Source organism: Amphiprion ocellaris, chromosome 21, assembly GCF_022539595.1.
Source record: "Amphiprion ocellaris isolate individual 3 ecotype Okinawa chromosome 21, ASM2253959v1, whole genome shotgun sequence".
In the NCBI taxonomy this organism is placed as follows: domain Eukaryota; kingdom Metazoa; phylum Chordata; class Actinopteri; family Pomacentridae; genus Amphiprion; species Amphiprion ocellaris.
The window spans coordinates 2,166,252-2,191,141 of NC_072786.1; the positions used below are offsets into that span (position 1 = coordinate 2,166,252).

Below are 24,890 nucleotides of genomic sequence, written 5' to 3' on the forward strand. Positions count from 1 at the left end.
CTTTGCACTTTAGTTGAATGTCTTGTTTAATATGTGGTTTATAAATTACTGATTTGACTTTTTAAACTTTTAACTCGTATAATTTGTCTGTTCTTGCCTTTAGTTCTGCGTATCTCATTCAGAAAGACTCCACATGGCAGGTTGCTGTTACAAAATTGCACCACTTTATTCATTTAAGGCTTTTTAGTTTTAACTTTACATTTGGCTTCGCCCCCCTCCCCTCCCCTCCCTCCCCCGTTTGCCTCCCGCTGCTGCTTTCTGGAAGGAAACCAGCTTGGACCATCTCCACACCAGTTTAAACCTCTTCAACCTCGACTGGCTGAACTGGTTTCTTTTACATTTCACTGGTCGTCATGCCATAGAGAGAGAAAAGAAGCAGGTTTATTTCAGGAATGGAAAATCGATTCTTCTCCCTGTTCGGCTGCAGCTGCAATCGTCACGGCGACATTTCAGGGTCTGGATGTGATTAGCGTAGCTTAGCACAAAGACTGGAAACAAAGGGAAACTGCTAGCCAGTGACACATCACCTTAACCCTCGTGTCGTCCTGCGGGTCAAATTGACTCGTTTTAAAGTATGAAAATGTGGGAAAAAGTATATTTTCACACTGAAAATTTCCACATTTTCAACATTTTTGGGAAATTTTTGAACATTTTTTGGTGGAAAAAAAATAAATGAAAAAAATGTTTTCTTTAAGAACATTCAGGAAAAAAAATCAACCAAAATCCAGCGAATTTTGCTGGATTTTGGTTGATTTTTTTTCCTGAATGTTCTTAGAGAAAATATTAGAAGTTTTATTGATATATATGGAATCACTTTAGATATTTTTAGGCTTTTTTGGAAGGTTTTTACTCATTTTTTGAAAATATTTACAAGAATTTTCTTGCCAAATTTGGGGGATTTCTTTTTTTTTTTTTTTTTTTTTAAAACAAAACTTTTACGGGAAACTTTTAAGGAATTATTTGGAATTCTCTTCCTGAAAGTTTAGCAAATTTTCAGAAATTTGGGGAATTTTTTTGCTGAATTTTTGGATTTTTTCAGACAAAGAAACAATATTTTTTGGTGCCCGTAAATGAGGACAACAGGAGGGTTAAGTAGTACGTATAAACATGAAACATAAGTCCTGTAACACATTATAATGTAGCTGTGAGCAGGAATGAGGACGTTTACGTGAGAATATAAAACAAATAAATTCACATAAAGACTCACATCTGCTCAAAACAACATTATAGCGTGTTGATAAATGCTTTTAATGCTAAATATGGGAACTTAAAGCAGTGTGTGACCTGCTAGAACAACCTGGAAGGCCTCCGTATGCTTCAGCTGAACTTTCCGAAGAAGACAAACCAACAATCGCACCGACTTTACAGTGAAATTAAGGCCAGGTTTGCTTTTTTCATTCTTCTCTCGACTGCTTCTGTTCAAGCGCGTCATTACGAATGTCTTCAAATGGCTAAAACAACTTTGACATCAGAGAAAATCACATTTTACATCTTCTGAAGCACATGGACGCCGTTGGCTCTGTTAAAAATAAAACACAAAGTGACACAAAATGACGAATGCTGCTGCAGCCTCAGTATTTGTTGGAGGTCGGACAGGTCTGAACGCAGCGTCGGGTCAGCTGAACAACAAGAAAAACCTCGAGAAATTGGTCTGAGCTCCATTTAAACACTCAATCATTCAATTTAATGTAATTCTAAAGAGATATGAGGACATTTCTAAGTGTTTATCTGCAACTGAACAACTATAATCCACAGAATTACATATTTTAATTGAATATACATTACAAAACATCTATTTATTACCAATATAAATTCACTATTATTATCATAACTGTATTTATTAATGACCTATTTATACAATCAGAGTAATTTTCAGGGTCAACAGTTAACGTTGAAGCTAAATATATGTTTTAACCGACCTATAAACGCTTAATAATGTCCTCATGTCGCTTTACAATTAGTTTACAGTGTTTTTTAAACTATTAAACCTCGTGTCGTCCGTTTTAAAGTTTGAAAATGTGGGGGGGAAAAAAAGTTTTCACAGTGAAACTTCTGATGTCCACATTTGAACATTTTTTTGGTGGAAAAAAAGAAATGTTAAAAATGTTTCTTAAGAACATTCTCAAAAAAATCCACCAAAATCCAGCAAATTTCACTGGATTTTGGTTGATTTTTATGTGAATGTTCTTAAAGAAAATATTCATTTTTTGAAAATATTTACAAGAATTTTCTTGCCAAATTTGGGGGATTTTTTTTTTTTTTTTTTTAAAGAAAACTTTTAAGGGAAACTTTTAAGGAATTATTGGAATTTTCTTCCTGAAGGTTTTTGCAAATTTTCATAAATTATGGGAATTTTTTTGTTGAATTTTTTTCAGACAAGGAAACAATATTTTTTGGTGCCCGTAAATGAAGACAACAGGAGGTTTAATTAAATGTTTGGAGTCTTGTTTCTTAAATATCCATTAACAAAGCACTGATAAACATAGTCGAAGGGGCTCATTGCTGCATTAAAAGATAAATGAGCACTTAATAATTGCACTATAGTTTCACAAACTATCAATTAAATGTTTATATACTGTTTAGAAGTGCTAAATTCGAAGTCTTTTTCTTGTAAGACACTGATAAATAGCACATTTTGGCTTGTTTACAACAGCAGCAGTGGGTGTTTTCCCAACTCCGACCACTAGGGGCAGTAATGTGCATCCACAGCGCTTGAAGTTTAAACTTTATGTACTGGACGTCGCTGTCGCTTCGCCGAGCTGCAAACAGACCTGCGACCCGGAAGCTTCTGCTCGGCATGCAAACTGTGGCAGCGCCTCCTGGAGGTCAGACTGACGGAAACATCAACATGCTACATGACCAGGAGGAGGACCAGAATACTGACAGCAGTACTCCCCACAGTACAACACAGCAGTACTCACAGAGGTCACCGCCTCTCATCACGCTCACGTTACAAACAGTTACTCAGAGGCTTCCTGTGGCGGCCGCTTCTCAAGCCACGCCTCTCATAGAAAAGGGGCGGGGCTCCTGCTTTAAGCCCCACCCCCTCTAGTTGGTCAGAAACACTGGCATTTAAATTCGTCCTCAACTAACGAGAATAATGGCACTCCATGCTAACAGTTTAGCATGTTAGCTTTCTAGCCACTCGACTTAGCATGCGCTAAAGTGTTAGCATGTCAAATACCACAAAATGACAAGAGTACAGGCAACCGACTCGAGTTCAGTCCCCCATACCTGAATGCTTTATACACCCATCAGTTAAAAAGAGCCAACTGGACCGATAAAGCCCCTTTCAGATGACTTCCTGTTAAACTGACGGCATCTATCTGAAAATGACATAAAAGTCGCAAGGTCGGATCGAGTAATATTCCGCTAACGATTTTTCCACAGTTCATTGCCAATATTAGCCCAGAAGACAGTTTGACTTCCTCGTTCTCTACAGTCAACCATTTAACATGTTACCAACTGAAATGCTAAACTTCATGCTGAACCTGATGAATGTTGGAGAACATTCTTTGGTGACATGAAGATAAATTTGTGGGGAGTCCAGCATGTTTGAACCTGACCAGGACGACCACAGTGGATGAATAGTCCTGACAGTGAAGCTCACTGCAACAAAAGTCAGAAAACCTGTGATCACCGAAACTAAACTGCGATTTTCAGCTGGTCAAACTGCACATCAGAACTTTCTTATTTTTTGACTTATGGACTGTCTATCTATGCCTACATCGTGGCTCCACATGGAAAAGAATCGAAGAGAGCGGCTTAAAAATCTGTAAAGACTTCCAAAAAACACGGAAAAGGATCCAAGAAGATCAACTAAAAATCAGTAACACAGCTGCAGCGATAACCAAGAGGTATAGAAGGAGTCGTAGTACCACTAATCATGCCTGCAGTGGTCAAGACAGTGAACTACTTTCACAATCTAGCTGTAAAAACCAAACCACAGCTGCTTCAGACTTGGTCCAGGAGTTATCAGTGGAAACCAGAGTTAGTGTGAAGATCTGACAGTGAAGAACATCAACCTCTATAGACAGAGGACAAGAACAAAACCTGGTTGCTGCTCAGAGCTAAACTTCCAGATGAAACTAAAGAACATGAAAAGAAGCCCTGATGAATGCTGGAGAACATTCTTTGGTCAGATGAAGATAAATTTGTCTGGAGTCCCGCATGTTTGGTGTGAACCTGCCAAGGACGACCACAGTGGATGCATCGTCCGCTTCACTGTCAGGACTATTCATCCACTGTGGTCATCAGATATTTAGATTTTACTGTTAATATTTAACCCTCGTGTCATTTTGTGAGTCAAATCGACCCGTTTTAAAGTTTGAAAATATATTTTCACAGTGAAACTTCTGATGTCCACATTTTCAACATTTTTGGGAAATGTCTGAACATTTTTTGGTGAAAAAAAAGAAATGTTAAAAATGTTTAAGAACATTCACAAAAAAAATCTACTTTTATGTGAATGTTCTTAAAGAAAATATTAGAAGTTTTACTGATATATATGGAATCACTTTAGATATTTTTAGGATTTTTTTTGAAGATTTTTACTCATTTTTTGAAAATATTTACAAGAATTTTCTTGCCAAATTTGGGGGATTTTTGAAAGAAAATTTTTAAGGGAAACTTTTAAGGAATTATTGGAATTTTCTTTCTGAAGGTTTTGCAAATTAAAAGTTTAAAAATATGAGAAAAAATATATTTTTACAGCGAACCTTCTGATGTCCACATTTTCAACATTTTTGGGAAATCTGAACATTTTTGGTGGAATAAAAGAAATGTTGAAAATGTTTCTTCAGAACATTCAGAAAAAAATCAACCAAAATCCAGCGAATTTCGCTGGATTTTGGTTGATTTTTTTCTGAATGTTCTTAAAGAAAATATTAGAAGTTTTACTGATATATATGTAATCAATGTAGATATTTTTAGGATTTTTTTGACAGATTTTTACTCATTTTTTGAAAATATTTACAAGAATTTTCTTGCCAAATTTGAGGGATTTAAAAAAAGAAACTTTTAAGGGAAACTTTTAAGGAATTATTGGAATTTTCTTCCTGAAGGTTTTGCAAATTTTCAGCAATTTGGGGAATTTTTTTGCAGAATTTTTGGATTAATTTCAAAGAAACAATATTTTTGGTGCCTGTAACTGAGGACAACAGGAGGGTTAAACTATCGTCACATATGGAGAGAATCTGTCAGGTTTCTAGCTACATGTTGATTAGTTTAGATTTAGTCTTGTTTATTGGTAAATTATCAAGTATTATAATACAAACTCTCCGCCACCTTGGAGCCTGAACGAAGCCATGAGGACGACTAAAACAGACCTTCGTACGAACGACAGAATGCCGTCACTTTAACAGATCTACAAAGCCGAAACGTGTCCGAAAAGGGCTTCATTCAGCGTTTCCCCCTCAGATTTGTTGTGTTAGTGAAACTAATAATCATGTAATCATAATACCACAGAAACAACACAACAGGTTGTTCCGCTCGGTAAATGCAACACAACGCTGCCGGTCGTCATAGAAACTGGCCAGGTTTCGTTGTTGCTATGCAGCTCACTCACAAACACACACTCACAAACACACACACACACAGAGCTAAGGACCAGTGTGAGTCTGCTGTCAAAAGGCAACATGTCTGCCCTGAGCAGCAGGTCAAAGGTCAGCCCGCGGCGATGCTAAGCTAACAAGCTAACTCACAGCTACTCATTTGTTTTGGGAGCGTAACACAGTTAGCTAATACTTCCCTCAGGGGCCACTGCTGATATCTCAAAAGTCCTCACGTGTTAGCATTGTTAGCTTGTCCTAAGTGGCAAACTAACTCGCTAACTTGATGTGTGGACAAAATGTTAGCATTTCCTCACCACACACTTAATACATTCCATCAGCTACTGCGGCTAGAAGCTAGCAAACGGCACTACAGAACTGTTAATGTTCCTAATGTAGCCCAAAGCTACACCTTACTTTGAAAAAATGCTAACAAGGCTAAAAATTTCACAAACTGCGCGTTAGCACAGTTAGCATTCACTCCTACCAGTGCCACTGTTCGTATTGCACCCCGAAGCTATACATTACTATCTTTAAATGAATGCTAACAAGGCTAAAAATGTCACAAACTGCCCGTTAGCACAGTTAGCATTCACTCCTACCAGTGCTTTTGATTAGCTTCTGGGACTAGCAGCTAGCCTGTTCCTTTCTGTGCCATTATGCTAACAAGTAGACCAAAGCTTTCTCAAAGAAAATGCTAACGAAAGCTCCACAGTGTGTTAGCATTGGCTATATTTCCTCCTAACATTTCATCTGCTATGTCATACTGCTGCTACGAGCTAACAACCCAAAAACCAATGGCTACCATCAGTTTAATTAGGAATATGCTGTCAATGCTAACACCCCACAAACAGCATCTGCTCGCAATGTTTGGACTGTATTCAATGTAGACTAAACATCAAAAGATTCAAATTTCTATCACCTCACAGTAACTGCATCATCTCTAAGATGAACAACAGAACATTTCTAATTAAGAACAAATAAAAACACTTATTTTGTCTATTTCTAGTAGTTTTGAGTCTATTTCTGGTTGTTTTGTGTCTTTTCTGACGACCACAGTGAATGTATAGTCCTGACAGTGAAGCACGGAGTATCTCCATGCTTTGCTGTCAGGACCATACATTCACTGTGGTCGTCCTGGTGTGATGATACAGAGACATTATTAGGTGAATGTCTGAGGATAATACTGGCTGTTAAGATGATGATGCCTCCTTCATGCTCAGTCTAAATCAAGAATAAAGGTGGGCATATAAAGTTAAAAAAAAAAAAGGACAACGTTTGACTACCACAGTGAATTGTTCTGGACATAAATGTCTGAATCTCGGTAAAGAAAGGACTTTTGTTTCTACTGTGGGGTCTGTATTTTTTAAAAATTGTAAATCTAAACTGTCTGTTTTTAAGTTTTTAAGGTGGTATAATTTAGAATGTTGTGACATTTAAGAGACATTTCGGCAAATTTGAATACTTAGCTCTGAACGTTACCTATCATTCGCTCAGTTAGCTGTTAGCTAAGTTAGCTTAATGCTATCACCACGGCGAGCTGACATCATGACCTGTTGCCCCTCCCCCTCCCATCCTGACCGCCCCTCCCCAATCCAAAAATCAAAATCAAAAACATTAAATGACTTTTATATCTTTTCACACAGAACTATAATCATAACCACTGTAATAATAATAATAATAATAATAATAATAATAATAATAATAATAATAATAATAATAATAATAATAATAATAATAATAATAATAATAATAATCGCTTTATGGATCCACAGGTTCAACTGGAGCCACGAACGCGCAGCCGTCGCTGTGACAACCGCGGTTAAACTTTGCGTCCGTGGCTCGGCGCCGCTGGAAAAAGAAAGCAGAAGGAAGGAAAGAAACAGTTGAAATGAAAAATAAAAAACGCGAGAAGCCACTCCCCAGCGCAGAACGGCCTAGCAGAGAGCATGATGGGAGCCGGAGTTTACATTTCGGGCAGTTATTTGGAGAAACCCAGCAGAATCCCCACCATCATCATCATCATCATCATTGCAGTCTTTTGATGTTTGGTTTTAATGTTTCCAAGGCAACAGTCTCCGTTAGACAGTGTGTTGAGGGGATGGGGAGGATGTGGTCGTCATGGTAACAGAGGTCAGAGGTGGCTGATGTTGATGATGACATGGTTGTGTTAATAAAGGGGGCGTGGCCAGCTGGAAGATGTCCCGTGATTGGTTGGTTGGTTGGTTGGCTGTTGGTTGAGTGAGCAGAAAACTGTGGAGAGAAGGAGAAGCAAAGCATGTGAATGTAAACACGTATGACACACGTGTGCGTGACAACATGTACTGAACTAGAGCTGAAGCGATTCCTTGAGTTATTCGATCACTAAAAATAATTTGTACTATACTACGTATGTACTATACTGTAAATGTACTATACTATATAGATTATACTATATATGTACTATATACATATATATATATATATATATATATATATATATATATATATATATATATATATATATATATATGTATGTATATATATATATATATATATATATATATATATATATATATATATATATATATGTATGTATATATATATATATATATATATATATATATATTATACCACATATGTACTATAGTAAATAAACTGAAGCCACCTGTCATTAGAGCAGCTGACAGGTCGGCTTTTTACGAGCTTTTCCTGGAACTGGACTCTTCCTGTTGATCTGTCGGACGAGGTCGTAGAAGATCTGCAGAGAGGAAGGAACACGAGTGAAATAAACCTGAACTCTGAGACGTTTCCGTCCCGGTCAGAGAACGTAGGAACTGCTTTTCACCTCGTTGACGTTGATCTTGCTCTTGGCCGAAGTCTCCAGGAAGGCGCAGGAGTTCCACTGGCGGGCGAGGCCGATGCCCGACTCTTTGGCCACGACTCGCTCCACCTCCAGGTCGCATTTATTCCCCACCAGGATCATCGGGACCTGAAACAACCGCATATTCACATTTAAACCAAAAGTCACATCCAGACTTCAGAGATGGATGATTTAATGAGTTTAATGAGGCCTTGTTATACAAATATAAATGTACAAATGTCCCATATAATCAAATCTAGAGCTCTAAGCTGCTTTAGGACATTAAATTTGTAGCTTTGGTGCATTTTTAGAATATTTTCCACATCACAAATACATTAAATTGTCTGTTTGCTTTAAATAAATGCACATTTTTTCCTTTATTACTACTTTATTTGCTTTCTATTAATAAATGTATCAATTCAAATGCATTTATTATTTATTCATCTGCAGAATAAAGAATAAATGCAAATTTATGACTGCGGCGGCCAAAAATAAACTTCTCGTTCTGAATATATTTATTAGCCTTTTCTTTATCTTCAAAATAAATTAAAATACAATTATATTTCTTTGTTTAATTATTCTTTTCATTTCAAATAAAAAAAGATTTGTTTTTTAATTATTTTTTACTTTTTTTGTTTGAAATAATTTCCTGATCTCAAATTTATTTACTTACTTTACAAAGTTTATGCTTTTTGGGGATAATTTCTTGTATAAAATATAATTTTAAATATAAGCATTTATTTCTGAACTATTTTTTGTTTGTTGAAAATTATTTCCAAATTCTCATTGCATTCATTTATTTATTTATTGGCTTCATAAGAATAAATTTGATCAAATAATTTATTTATTTGTTCAATAAATAATTATGAATAAATCCCAATTTCAGTTTAGTTATGACTATTTACAATATATTTCTAGCTCCAAATATATTTGAAATAGACATTTTTTTCTTTAAAATAACTTTCATATGTCTACATATTTTTAAATAATATTTTTCATTTTGTTTAAAATAATACAATTTTATTTGTTGGTTTAATTATCTTTTTAAATTTAAAATAAAATATATTTGTTTTTAATATTTTTTATTTTAAATACATTTTTATTGTGTCTTATTTTTTATTTCTAGTTTCAGAGGAAATTTATGTTGTTAAATTTTAAAAGTATGAATTTATTTCCCTTATTTTTGTTTGTTTAAAATGAATATTTGACTGGAAATGTACTTATTATTCATTAAATTATTGATATGTTGAAAATGAATTTAAAATTCTGAATGTATTTATTATGTTCTTGTTGAAAATAACATATTTCTATTTAGTTTCCTCACTGTGAACCTTTCTGACGTCCAGCAGGAGGCGACACAGTTAAAGGTTTGAAGCATTCTGACAGAAATATCTGGTTTCCTCTGTTGTTGTTTGTTTGATTTACACATTTTATTTGTTCATTTCGGGTTCTTTCTTACGTCCTCGGTGTCTTTCACTCTCAGGATTTGCTCTCTGAGGTCCTGCAGGTCGTTGAAGGTCGACTGGGCGGTGATGGAGTAAACCAGAGCGAAGCCTTGACCGTTCTTCATGTACAGATCTCTCATCGCTGTGAACTGTTCCTGCAGAACCACAGACAGACAGACAGACGGTCAAACAGACGGACGGGTAGAAAACGACCAGAAGTTTGTGGACGCCGCTCCATTCTTACTGTTCCTGCCGTGTCCAGGATCTCCAGCATACACTGCTGTCCATCCACCTCCACTTGCTGCAGAGAAACAAACACAGAGAATCTTTAGTATTTAACTTTAACACGCCTTAATTTACATTTTTTTAATTAATTCAAGTACAATCTCATCACGAGGGCATTATTATGAAGTTTATTATTTACAGCTTTCACTTTGTATTTCCTGATTTTAACTTAACCTCCATATTTTAACATTATTTTGTGTGTTTGTTTACAAATCTGGACCAAAAACTACCGTTACAAATATAATAGTTTTAGGGCTGCAACTGACGATTATTTTAATAAGTGATTAATCAGTTGATTATTTATTTTTTCAACACATTTTTAATTTTTGCCTCTTTATTCGGAAATAGATTTGGACTGACAGAGCAAATAAGATCATTGTAGTGAAGCAGTGTTTCCTCTAGGATTTTTTTCAGCAGGCGGCAGGTTCTCCGGGAGCCGTGGCAACGTAAACAAATGGCACTTGACTGCAGATTTTCCTTGTACAATCTATTGTTTTTGCACGGTGCATGTTGCATGTTTTGTGAAGCGTGAAATGCTGCCACACTTATGAGGACTTCGGTCAATCTGTTTTCTCCGTGCCGGTCATGTTTCATTTGTTGAATTTACTTTTCCTTTGAAAATACCGCCTCCTCTGCATCCACCTCGTTCTGTTCAACTCGCTCTGCAGGTGGAGTTTTTGTATTAAACTTTATTTCCATCGGCCAGCACTGACAAAGCTCTGCAGGTGGAGTCGACGGCTCCACGACATGGCGAGTGACGCATGAATCGTATGACACAACGAATTGATAATGAAATTCGTTGCCAACGCTTTTAATAATTGATTTTTAGCGATTTAATCGATTCGTTGTTGCAGCCCTAAATAGTTTACAGTAATCACTGGCTGAAAAAAAAAAAAAAAGTAATCACTGGCTGAAATCATGTAAATAAATGTTTGGCAAAAATAACAGATTTTAATGGTTAGTTGTAAGTCATAAATACTGAAATAATTAGTAAAAATTTCTGATAAATACTGGATTAAATAGCTAAAAGTAATTAACAGTTAGCTAAAATCCTATATTAAAACAGCATAAAGCAATAAATAGCTAGCTAAAATAATGGACTCATTGGTTAGCTAAAAGTACAAAATTATTTGCTAAAATATTGGATTAGTTAGTTAGCAACAAGTCATGAACAATTGGCTAAAATCATGTATTAGATGGTTATCTCAAAGTAATAATAATTAGCTAAAATAACAGATTAGATGGTGACCTAAAAATAATTAATAGTTAGCTAGATAGTTGAAAAAATAGTTAGCTACAAGTGCTACATAATTAGTTAAAATATTGAATTAGTTAGCTAAAGGTAATGAATAGATTAATATAAACAGATGACATCCATTAGCAAAGTATTTTAAGGTAATGAAAAAAACATTAAAATAATGAGTTAAATGCACCAAAGCAGCCAAAATAAACACTGAATACTGTCTTAATGGTGTTTTTAATTAGCTACTGGTGCTAAATAAAGTCGCATTTAATCTAAAATGATCTAAACGTGACATGGATCAGACGATAATAAAGCCTGGAGGTCATGTTTAAATACCTTCCTGTAGGAATCTTCTATCGTCGGGTCGTATTTCTCCACAAAGATTCCCTGAACAAACTGGACCGTCTGGAGGGTAAACAGAAGTAGGACAGCGGCGTTAATGGAGTTCTGTTCTGGATCTATTGGAGGTCGTTGGGATGGAATTAATGTGACACACTGACACGTCTCCATTATATCCTCCACACTGAAGGCCGGCATTGTGTTGACATAATTCACAGAAAACAGGCCGACCTCAGTCCAACTCATTCCGGGGAATTCTGGCTCAAATATTCCAGTGAGTTCAAAGATTCAAACTTAATCTGGACCTCAAACATCGAGGAATGAGTCGCTATTCATTATTCAACAATTACCCTTTATTCTTTAAAAATATAGAAAACTCTGGAACAAATCTAATTACAAGGAAAGCAACAAGTAATTAGTTAATAATGCTCTTAAAATATTCCTGAATTCAAGATAGAATTTATTGATTTATTCAACAAAACACATTAAAGTTCATTTCAAATAATAATAAGTATTTAATATTTACATTAAATTAAATATTAACAAATTAAATAATATTACAATGAAATTGTATTTAATATTTTTTTAAATAACTCGTTTGTTTAAAAATAACATACACACACACACACACACACACACACACACACACACACACACACACACACACACACACACACACACACACACACACATATATAATTTATTTATTATTTATTAGCTTTGTTAAAATTACTTATATTTAATATCAATTTTATATTCAATTAAATATGAAATTATTAAATAATGTTATAATTGAATAACATTTAATAAATTAATTAAATTTAATAAAATATTTTTTGAAACACGTTAATAAATAAATTCCTTATTTCTATATATATATATAATTTTTCTTTAACTTATTTATTCTTTTTATTTGTCTCTTTAAAACAAGTTTTATTTACATTTGTTTTATTTTAATCAATTTAATGTTTACATTAAATTAAATACTAAATTATTAAATAATATTATAATTAATTAATATTTAATGATTTTTTTTTACTTTTAATTTTATTCTTTATTTGCCTTTTTAAAATTTGCGTTATTTGGTTTTATTTTAATTAATTTCATATTTATATTAAATTAAATAATGTCAAAATGTCATAATAAAAATTTTTGTTGGTTTGAAATAAATTCTTGATTTCAATTTTATTATTATTTTTTCACCTAGTTAATATTTAATATTTATTTGATTTTTAAAATTAGTTTTATTTAATATTAATTAATTATTATTATATTCAATTAAATATTAAATTATTAAATAATGTTATAATTAAATAATATTTAATACAAATATTTTTTAAAACACATTTTTGTTTGTTTGAAATAAATTTTTATATATATATATATATATATATATATATATATATAAAAAAAAATTCTTTAACTTATTTTTTATTTGCCTCTTTAAAACTAGTTTTATTTACATTTGTTTTATTTTAATCAATTCAAAATTTACATTAAATTAAATACTAAATAATTTAATAATATTGTAATGAATTCATATTCAGGGATGAGAATGACGCGTCGGCCGGCCGGCCGCTTGACTGCCCCTACCCCCCTACAATTTTCTCAACGGATTTACACGATTCACAAAAACTATACTTTCGGCGGAAAAAAACTCGGAATTCCACGGAGCCACGGAAAATTCTCATCCCTGAATATTTAATAATGATATTTATTTTTCTACTTTTACTTTTTCAACTTTTTGTAATTTGATTCAGTTTTATTTTAATTAATTTAATATTGATATTAATTAAATATTAAACAATTAAATAATGTTATCATTAAATAATATTTAATAATAATATTTTTTTTAAAGATTTTTTTGTTGGTTTGAAATAAATTCCTGATATTAATTTTTATTTTTTCTCTTATTTATAATTTATTTGTCTTTTTAAAATTAGTTGTATTTAAATTTGTTTTACTTGACATTAATTTCACATTAATATAAAATTAAATATTAAATACTTAAATAATGTTGTAATTAAATAATATTTAACAATAATAATTTTTTAAATACATTTTTGTTGGTTTGAAATAAATTCCTGATATTAATTTTTATTTTTTCTCTTATTTATAATTTATTTGTCTTTTTAAAATTAGTTGTATTTAAATTTGTTTTACTTGACATTAATTTCACATTAATATAAAATTAAATATTAAATACTTAAATAATGTTGTAATTAAATAATATTTAACAATAATAATTTTTTAAATACATTTTTGTTGGTTTGAAAGAATTTCATGTATATTTTTTTTACTTATTTGTTTGCCTTTTTAAAATGTGTTTTATTTTAATGAATTTAATATTTATATTCAATTAAATATTAATTAATAACATAATACTATAACAATATTTAATCATATTTTCATTTTTACTTAATTTTTATTTATTTGTCCATTTGTTTTATTTCTAGTTTCAAAGGAAATGTTTTTTCTATACTACTATTACTAATAATAAAAATAAATAATGATAATAATAGTGACAATAATCATAATAAAAACAATCGTCAACAACATCATAAAAAATAGCTCAACGCATTCTTGTTTGTTTTTATTTTGGAGTATATATTTTTTGAGTTTATCTTTAATTTTCATTCTGTGTTGTTTATTTAAATATTTATTAATTAATTTCTAGAATTTAGTTGTTTTCTATTATAAAGATAATTTATTTTCCTCTCTTTTTGTTTATATAGTTTGTTTCTATATAATAAATTTATGTGTCTCTCGGAGAAAGGACGACTTTCTTCCACATTTGGTGCTGTAGTGAATATTAACAGTGTGTCTATGGGTTTTTAAGACAATAACTAAGTTTTAAGTGTCATTTTGTTGTTTTTTATCAGGTTTTTTGACAACAAGACAAATAAAAAACAACTCCAGACGTGTTTTCTGACAAACAGCTGCGTAAAGACGGTTTGGAGGATTAAAGACTCACCAGAGCGGACTTCCCGACGCCTCCTGATCCTAAAACAACCAGTTTGTATTCACGCATCCTGACTGTCTGTCTGCTGGGAGAGAGAGAGAGAGAGAGAGAGAGAGAGAGGTCACGAATGACATCACTACACGGCAGCCAATCACAGAGCAGCAGCACAGGAAGCCTCGCCTCCTGCTACACCTGCGGCTGGAAAACTACCAATTAGAATCCGTCTGGAATTTCATCACTGTGAGGACCGACGCTGACGACACACAGGAACTAAAATAAACCAACACAAAGACAGAAAACACCTCGGCAACACAATAACAACACAACAACAACACTTCGTCAACACAACAAAAACACCTCATCAACACAATATCAACACAACACCTCATCAACACAATATCAACACGTCAACACAGCGTTAACACGACGTCATCACAATAACAATACAATCAGATAAATCCTTTATTTCTCCCCACGCCAGGGGAAATTCACATTGTTACAGCAGCTTATGTAGCAATAGACATAGTAATAGGAATAAAATAATAATAGAACAGTAGTAATAATATTTACAATATATACAGGGGTGAGAAATGAGGATGAAATAGTACAGTATTGACACACTGTAAGACAATGCAGTATAAAGTGGCTTAAAAAAATAAATTTTAAAAAGTGCAAAGATGTAGCAGTGCAAGAATGTCTGGGCAAATTTTATCATATATATATATATATATATATATATATATATATATATATATATATATATATATATATATATATATATATATATATATATATATATGATAAAATTTGCCCAGACATTCTTGCACTGCTACATCTTTGCACTTTTTAAAATTTATTTTTTTAAGCCACTTTATACTGCATTGTCAACATCAACGTAAAATTTGCCATTAAAGCAGTTCAATCATGTTAACCACCCAGCTATATATCCATTAATGATGTTTTTATTCACATAGATGATTCCAAGCAATCATTAACACCGTTGCTTCCTCTAAACCAGCTCACTATAAAACAACTCTACACTGCACAGGACTGGAGTAATTCAGTCATATATGTTGGTAATTTTATTTTGAAGGGGAATAATGTTACAGAAAACCATCATCCTGGAAGCTGACGGTATCAATTCCTTAATTTTGTGAAACACGAAACAGGAAGTCTGAAGTTGTTTTTGTCATCGACGTGCTGCAGTTTCAGGATGGAAGCGCTTATTTCCCTCCTGATGCAAGATAAAAATCCTACCCTGGACGTGTTAAATGATTCATCAGCAGTAAAAATAGTCATCGATTAATTCCGTTGATCAACTTTTAACCTTCAAACGGCTCTTTGAAGATCAAACCAGTCCTCACAGAAACCCAGAAACCCAGATGAGGACCTCCTCCGACTCACTGGGGGGCGATAATTACCCAGCATGCACCGGGGCCACTTAATGGAACCAGCCAGGTCACGTGATCGCACAGCTGGCGGTGATGTCACGGCTGTGGAATTCTTCCTGGTTACTGTTGCTATGCGCCGACGTGTGTGTGTGTGTGTGTGTGTGTGTGTGTGCGTGTGTGTGTGTGTGTGTGTGTGTGTGTGTGCATACCAGTCATGCCTCGCCGAGTGTGTGCAGCCCCCCGGGTGTCACGGCAACAAGAAGCAACATGACGGAGGACACAAACACACACACGTTTCTGTGTTTGTGAGGACCCCCACTGACAAGATGCAGAAATACTAAAACCACAACTAATTTCTGAGTGTTTTCAGTTTGTTTCACAGCTAGAATCACTCAAATACACACAAACATCAAGAAAACACAAGAAAACACTGATTGGTTTCAAAATAAGAGCTGCAGAAACTGTGTTAAATCAAGAATTTTCTGCCCACGTGCAAATATTTTTAGGTTTTGGCTGTTAATCAGATATAATAATGCATTTAATTCATGGTTTTTGATGTTTTATAGGAAATTAATTAAAGAAGTACTGTTCATATTCATCAATTATTCTTATTATTTGCAGGATTTTTTCAAAATGTTGACTTATTTGTGCATTCCTCACAAGGGTTTTAGTAACAGCAAAGATTTTAACATTTTTCAACATTTTAACACAACATGCAACATAAAAAATATTAATAATGCACAGAATTTTATTTATATTTTCTTCCGATGTTTTACCATTTAATTTAATATTTAATCTACAATAGGAGCTCTTTTGTCAGAAAAGATCAGATGATAATGAAACATTTATTTTTTAAAAATACATTTTTATTACATAATTTATATTATTTATACATTAATAAATTTATATTATTATTATGTTCATATGTTTATTATATGTTTATTATATATTTAATATTATTATTGTATAAATTGATAACAACATAAATTAGTATTTTATATATTATTAATATACTATGTAATAATATATTATTAATATTTATATATTAATATATTTATTATCTATGTATCATTTTCTTATTCTTATTATTATATGAATTTATAGTAGCATAAATTAATAATTTATAGTATTATATAGTAATATGCTATATAACAATATATTATAGTATTAATATTTATATATAAATATATTGATTATATATGTATTATCTTATTATAATAATTATTATTATTATTATATCAATTTATAATAATATAAACTAATAACTTATAGTATTATTAACATACTATATAATATTATGATATTATTTATATATTATATATAAATATTATTTATATACATACATATATATAAATGCTCAAAGTAGTGTATATATATATATGTGTGTACATATATATACACATATATATGCAATATTATTCTTATATAAATTTATAATAATACAAATTAATAAATGATATTATTATTATTATTAATATACCGTATTATTATTATTATTATTATTATTATTATTATTATTATTATCAGATATTATATTATGTGTAAATGCATGTATTGTAGTGTTATTTTATTGCATTCTGTAGATTTCCTTGTGTTCTTATGTGATAAAGATATCAACCAAGACTAAAATAATGTTTATGTTGAGGAATAAACAGCTCCAAAGGGCTTGCTCATTATTTCTATCTTCATGTACAAACAAAAACAAGAGTTCTAAATATGACTTACTGTGGGGAAATACACACAAATACCCTAAAAATACAATTTTAATACTTCAAAAGAGTGTCATAAAGCATTTAATCATTAACCAACAAACTGTCTTTTTTATCAAATCAAAGAGTTAAACATTTAGACTTGTGGTTAACTTCAAAATGCTCAAATTAGCAGTAGAGTTAAAGTGAATTATTGTTTAAAATCAGAAGAAGATGCTGTAATTTTAGAGGAATTTGCACATTTAAAAAAGAAGAAAGGCTATAAAAGACCTAAAAAACATGCAGCATTATAAATACATTATTATTGTTATTTCATTATCTCTGTTACTGATCATTGATATTTTGGTGTATTATTTTGAAAATATTTCATCTGTATTCGTGACTTTGTCCTAAGTTTCCTGAGAATGTCCTCACAAAGACAGCCATTACAGCAAACACACACCCCGAGCATCTCATGTGTGTTAATGAGGGCCTGCTGTGGTTGCCATGGTGATGAGATAAGTGTGTGTGGCGAGGCAGCTGTCAGGACGAACATTAACATTTCTGTCTGACTGCCGTCTTTTCTAACGTCTAACGTTATTTTACCCACAATCCCTGGTTTCAGCACGACGCAAATAAAAACTACGAACCCACGGAGACAAAAGTTCAGTTTGATCGAGTCTTTGGTTTAATGAGCACAAAACTGGAACTCTTGGTAACGAGTCATCATGTGGGATATCATGATGTCAGAACCAATAATGTTCAGATTCAACGATTCTTGACTCCAAATCTGACTCCCAACAAAATAAAACCCAACCGACTGAACAGTAAAGTTATATTTAAATAGAGTTTGTGGTTTTAAAAAGCTAATATTAACCGTTATAAACATGGTGGGTGTAAAACTTTTACAACAGATACAGCTGTCATCGTTCACAGTAAAGGTAGTACTTCAGGATGTAAAACTTGCTATGGTATGTTGTCCAGGGTCTCCACTTCCAACAACATCTACAATATCTAAAGCATCTTTGGTACCTACAACATTTAGGATACCTACAGTATCTAAAGTACATACAATATGTAGTTCTAACAACATCTACAGTGCTTACAGACTCTGTGAAAGTATCTGTAGCATCTACCCTAACTACAACATCTACAGTACCTACAGTATCTACAGTGACTACAACCTCTGTGATATATATATATATAATGTACAGTACCTAAAGCATTTACAGTATGTACAATATCTACAGTAGCCACAACATCTATGATACCAATAGTATCTTTGGTACCTACAACATCCACAGTACCTACTGCATTTCCAGCACCTGCAGTATCTTCAGCATCTACAGCATCCATGGTACCTATAGTATCTCTGCTACCTACAACATCTTCGGAATCTAAAAAATTTACAGTTACTTCAGCATCTATGGAACCTACAGTATCAATAGTACCTACAGCATCTAAAGTACATATAGCATGAACAGTTCCGACAGCCTCTTTGATACATAAAGCATCTATGGTACCTATGACATCTACAGTAACTACAATGTTTATAGTAACTACAGTATCTACAGTAACAACAATATCTAGAGTACCTACAACATCTAAGTAATTACAGCCTCTGTGACACATATAGCATCCACAGCACCTAAAGCATTTACAGTATGTACAACATCTACAGTAGCTACAACATCTATGGTACTACTAGTATCTATGGTACCTACAACACCTACGGTATCTACTGCGTTTCAAGTACCTGCAGTATCTTCAGCATCTACAACATCCACGGTACCTATAGCATCTCTGCTACCGACAACAGCTTGAGCATCTAAAACATTTACAGTTACTTAGGCATCTACGGTACTGACAGCATCTAAAGTACATATAGTCTCTGTGATAGGTACAGCGTTTATGGTACCTATAGTATCTACAGTAACTACAACATTTACAGTGCCTACAGTATCTACAGTGACTGCAGTATCTACAGTAACAACAACATCTATGGTACCAACAGCATCTTTGGTACCTACAACATCTTCGGCATCTAAAACATTTACAGTTACTTCAGCATCTTCGTACCTACAGTATCAATAGTACCTACAGCACCTACTAAATACAGTATCTAAAATTTCATTTACAGTACCAACAGCCTCTGTGATACATATAGCATCTACGGTGCCTATGGCATCTACAGTAACTACAACATTTACAGTACCTACAGTATGTACAGTAACAGCTTCTGTGATACATACAGCATCTACAGTACCTAAAGCATTTACAGTACATAGAATATCTACAGTACCTACAACATCTATGGTAGCTACAATATCATGGCACCTACAGCATCTTCAGTACCAACAGCATTTCAAGCATCTACATTTCCAGCACCTACGGTATCTTCAGCATTCACGGTACCTATAGTATCTCTGCTACATACAACATCTGCAGTACCGACAGCATCTAAAGTACCTACTACATCGTCCATACCTACCACATCTTCGGTACCTACAGCATCTATGGTATCTGCTGCATTACCTACATCATTTCCAGCACCTATGGTGTCTTCAGTACCGACAACAACTACAGTCCCTACAGCATCTTTGGCACCTAAAACATCTACAGTGTGTTCGAGCATCTTCAGTACCTAAAACATCTATAGGGCCTACAACATTTTCAACATCTACTACATCTTCGGTAAGAACATCATATACAGTACCAACAGCATTTATGGTACCAACAGCATCTAGAGTACATACAGCATCCACAGCACATACAACAACGACGGTACCTAAAACATCTATGGTACCTACAGCATCTTCAACACCTACCACATTTTCGTTACGAACACCATCTACAGTACTTACAGCATCTAAGGAACCTAAAGCATCTACAGTACCTACAACATCTTTGGTACCTGCAGCAGCTGCGATATCTAAAACACCTATGGTATCTAACATTTTCGACATCTACCACATCTTCGGTAACAACAACATCTACAGTACCTACAGCATCTATGGTACCTACAGCTTCTACAGGTGAAGTGTTGGTTCTTGTAACAGTGTTTATGATTTAATAATCCCTCTCTAACCATGATCCTTACATAAACTGTGCATGAATTGACCGGGTGGACACAAAGAGGCGTTTACACCTGGAGTATAATATATCCAACGATAAGTGCAGGCATCGGCAGAGATGGATTTCATTGCCTGAAGGTATGAACAGGGCTTGCCTGGCTGCGTCAGTCTTCAGTTTTATGCAACAAGTCCCAACGAGTTCAACAAATCACAGGAAACGGGACTGAAGCAGCAGAGGTGAGGCCAATGAAGTGAAAGCTGGAAGAGCTGAAACTCAAACACCAACTCTGACAACTTTTCTGTTTCATGCACATCAAACTGATGAAGAAACCTGCCCGAACTTCCTTCTCTGAGGTTTTTTATGATTTCTTCATACAAATCTGAACCTGAATCAGTACAACTGGATCTGGATTTCCTCAGAAGCTTCCTGATGCAATACTTTGACTGAACATAAGCAGCCACATGCACATGCCACCGTAGATACGCAACAGCAGCAGAACAAAGAAGCAAAAGAACAAGTCAGAGCTGATCTAAAAAATGTCCTTCTGTTAAAAAAGTGACTTAAAATGTGAGAAACAAACATTATGTTTAAGAAAACCCTCACCGAACAAGCACAAATCTTACAAGGCATTGTGACTTCATGAAAAAAGGATCCTTTTACAACATAACAATAACATAATTAAATTTTAATACTTTTAAAGTCTTTTAAAAGAGAATTTATGGATGTAAATATTATCTTTTCTTTTGCAAAATGTGTTTTTTTGAGATAACATTTTCGTCTTCTTTCATTTACTGAGCCAAATTATTTTTAAAAGCCTAATGTACAACCTGATTAAAACTATAAATTGTCATTTTTGGAGACCTACAATTACTTATTATTGAATCACATTTCCAGCTGTATACAACAGTAAATCCTAATGATATTCTGACTTAAGAATAAAAAAGCAAACATTTTCTGGTTTCCAGCTTTTTAAATGTGAAGATTTGATGTTTTTCTGCTATAATAAATTAAATATCTTTGGGTTTTAGACACCACAAGACGATTACAAAGGGCATTTTTTGCTATTTTCAATCTTCCTTTGGACAAAAAAGATGAATAAACTCGTGGTCAATTTAAATCAGGGATGAAAATTATCTTGACTTGCAATCCTGCGTTAATGCATGAGAAATTTAATGACACAGTAAAGCAACTTCATCGGCTGATACCACAGAACTGTTGACGATGAAGTACCACAGGGCTCTACTCTCGGTCTACTAGTGTTTATATAATACATAAATAACGTTAAATCTAGCAACAAAACATTCAACCATTTACTTAAAGAAAGTGTTTTGGTAATTAAGTAATCATTTTTTAAACTACAAAACAGATAGCTGCTCATTCCAGCTTGTCAAATGTAAAGATCTGATGTTTTTCTGTTAAGGGAATATCTTTGGGTTTGCAAAGAACACAACACGAGTATGAACGGCATTTATCTATATTTTTAATCTTAAAAATAAACAAAATAATTAATAAACTCATTATCATATTAGTCAGTAATGACAAATATATTTACTTATAATCTAATTACATAAAATAGCAACTTCATTAGATGGTACCAGAGAACGTTTGCTAATGGAGTACCACAGGGCTCTAGTCTCGGTCCACTACGGTTAAATCTAAAAACAAAACATTCAACCAATCAATTAAGAAAATAATAAGCAGTTTGACCCATGACGTAAATAATAGTCCTTTGTGAAACAGTTTGTTCTTTTAAAAACTCCATCTCAAACAGCTGCAACAATTAGATGATAAATTAAACTGTTTTGATAGTCAAGTAATCATTTTTAAAACAAACATTTGTTCACTATTTTTAGTCTTCTTATAAACTAAACAATCAGCAAACTCATGATCAGACTAGTCAGTAATGACAAATATCTTTACTTGCAACTTAATTACATAAAACAACTACTTCACTGGTTTGTTTGGCGATGGAGTACCACAGGGCTCTAGTCTGGGTCCACTACAGATAAATTACAATAAATCTAACAGCACAACGTTCCCTCAAATTATGAAAATAACACGCAGATTGATCCATAATGTAAACAAGAAAAGCACTCAGAGAGCACAGTCCTCCTCCAAGGATGCTCAGTCGTATCATTTCCAACAGATGAAATCTTGACAGTCATGTCAGATATCACAACAACATAGAATGTGTCCATTTAATATAGATGTACCCACAAACAAAATGATTTTGCACTGAGCACAGGCGTGTGTTATGCATGTGTACATTACATACGGATACCGAATCACGTGGCCTAAATATGTAGCGGGTGGCGGGAATTGATGGGACTCAGAAACACCCCCACAATTTAACAAGTTCCTTGGATCATTTCCAAGCCCTGATAAGTCCTCAGTGGTGGACTGTAGTAGGATCACAATCATGTGATCGTCAGCAGGCAGCTGATGTAGCATTCACTTGCTGTCATGGTTACAGTGACGCCATGCTGCTATCTGGCAATGATACAGACATCTTTAACAATTCCGTGAATCCAGTCTATAAGCCGCATCACTGTCAAAATCTAATCACTTGGTCCTTGTGTAATTTCTGACCTTCCCTGAAAATTTCATCCAAATCCGTTAATCCGTTTTTGAGTAATGTTGCGAACAGACAGACAGACAGACACACCAACGCAGATCATCACATAATAACAGTCCACTGAACCACCTAAAACAGAGAAATCTTTCTTTTTCAACCTGCAACAATTATAGGACTCATGAAATAAACTGTTTTTGATCATCAAATAACCGTTTAAAAACCAAATATTCCCATTTTTTAACTATTTTTAGTCTTCATATAAACAAAATAGTTAATAAATTCATGGTATTTGTAATGAAAATTGTCTTTTCTTGCAGGCTTGCATTAAAGAATGACATAAATATCAACTTATGAGTTATGTACACATGTAGTTAGAAGTTTTACTGTAGATTTTGTTCCTTCCTGCACCACTAACTCCTCGGGACCCCCAGTAAATGTGTTTTTTGGAGTGTTTCGTGCACTCAGTCTGGACCTGTGCTGATGTTAATCTGCTGAAGTAAAGTTGTCTGAGGAGAAAGATGGACTAAAGATCCTGAGTCAAGCAGAACTAGGTGGGGCCTGTCAGTGCTGGCTGCTGACAGCACAACAGACGAGCCCGGTCTGAGTCTACAGACAGGCAGACAGACAGACAGGGAGGCAGACAGACAGGCAGACAGGCTGCTACTAACTCCACAGTCTGTCATAAGCCTTTTTTTGTTTTTTCCTCCAGAAGAGCAGCGGGGGTTTCGCAGCTCAGTGGCCGCCTCAGAATGCTCCCTACCCGGCCAGCTCTGCCAGCAGGCCCCGCTGCTCTGGAGGACCGGACACAAACTATCAGCAGATCCGGAGCGGGCACACGGAGGGACACACGGCCGCCTCCAGCTGTCTATCCCCGGTTACCTCCCCACTAACTGAGCCGCTGTCCCTCTGTCTGCCTCCCCGTCCCTCCGTCCGTCCGTCTGTCTGTCCGCCGGTCGCTTGCTTCCGCAAACCCAACCCAGCTCGGCACGGCTCGACACCGGCCAGCCGCCGCTGCCCGCCCGCCTCCCCGGAGTCTGCCCCGGCTCCGGTCTGTCCCGGGCTACCGTCCGGCTACGGGATGGAGGGAGGAAAGAGGAGAAAAGAGGGAAAATGGAGGTGAGGAAGAGAAGCGGGACTCACCGTCATCCACCGTCCGTCTCTCTCTCCTCCGCTGTCGGTGAGCGTCGCTCGACCACTGCCGCTCCCTCCTGCCGCCGCCGCCGCGTCTGACGTCAAGCTCGATGCGACACACGCCAGCGCGTCGCTTACGTCTTTCAAAATAAAAGTCTAGTAACGTCAAATCAATAAGCAAGTGTGAAATAAAATTTAAAATTACAAATCAGTATTATGACAATATTGGTTGTAACAGTAAAACAAACAAACAAATAAATAAAATTCTCACAGATGAAGACCATGATATGTGACTCAAAGCTCCAGAATAAAAGGCATTATTTCCAATTTTAAAAAAAATTAAAAAGCCATTTTTTTTAAAAACA

At 34.2% G+C, this 24,890-nt stretch overlaps 1 protein-coding gene across 2 annotated transcripts; it reads right to left on the bottom strand.

Annotated features, from left to right (window-relative positions):
• Window positions 1-7,162: 7,162 nt before the first annotated feature.
• LOC111586839 (ras-related protein Rap-1b) lies at window positions 7,163-24,636 on the bottom strand. Of its 2 annotated transcripts, none has more exons than XM_055006518.1 (8): window positions 24,535-24,636; window positions 14,678-14,747; window positions 11,701-11,769; window positions 10,081-10,137; window positions 9,851-9,991; window positions 8,377-8,520; window positions 8,197-8,289; window positions 7,163-7,802 (listed from the first exon to the last, which is right to left on the bottom strand). In XM_055006518.1, exons 2-7 carry the CDS (start codon window positions 14,732-14,734, stop codon window positions 8,203-8,205), a joined length of 555 nt encoding a protein of 184 aa, XP_054862493.1. In that variant the 5' UTR covers window positions 14,735-14,747; window positions 24,535-24,636; the 3' UTR covers window positions 7,163-7,802; window positions 8,197-8,202. The 2 variants fall into 2 exon arrangements, with proteins under 2 accessions (XP_054862493.1, XP_054862494.1); XM_055006519.1 differs by having other exon boundaries at window positions 14,678-14,750; window positions 24,535-24,587.
• Window positions 24,637-24,890: the final 254 nt, after the last annotated feature.

What these genes read in the sequence shown, in the direction of transcription:
- LOC111586839 (XM_055006518.1), bottom strand. Translation starts at nt 14,734, where the DNA reads ATGCGTGAATACAAACTGGTTGTTTTAGGATCAGGAGGCGTCGGGAAG. An exon ending in TAGAAGATTCCTACAGGAAG is followed by an intron (nt 10,138 to 11,700) that starts GTATTTAAACAT and finishes GTTTCTCTGCAG; the next exon opens with CAAGTGGAGGTGGATGGACA. An exon ending in GAGTGAAAGACACCGAGGAC is followed by an intron (nt 8,521 to 9,850) that starts GTAAGAAAGAAC and finishes CGGTTGTTTCAG; the next exon opens with GTCCCGATGATCCTGGTGGG.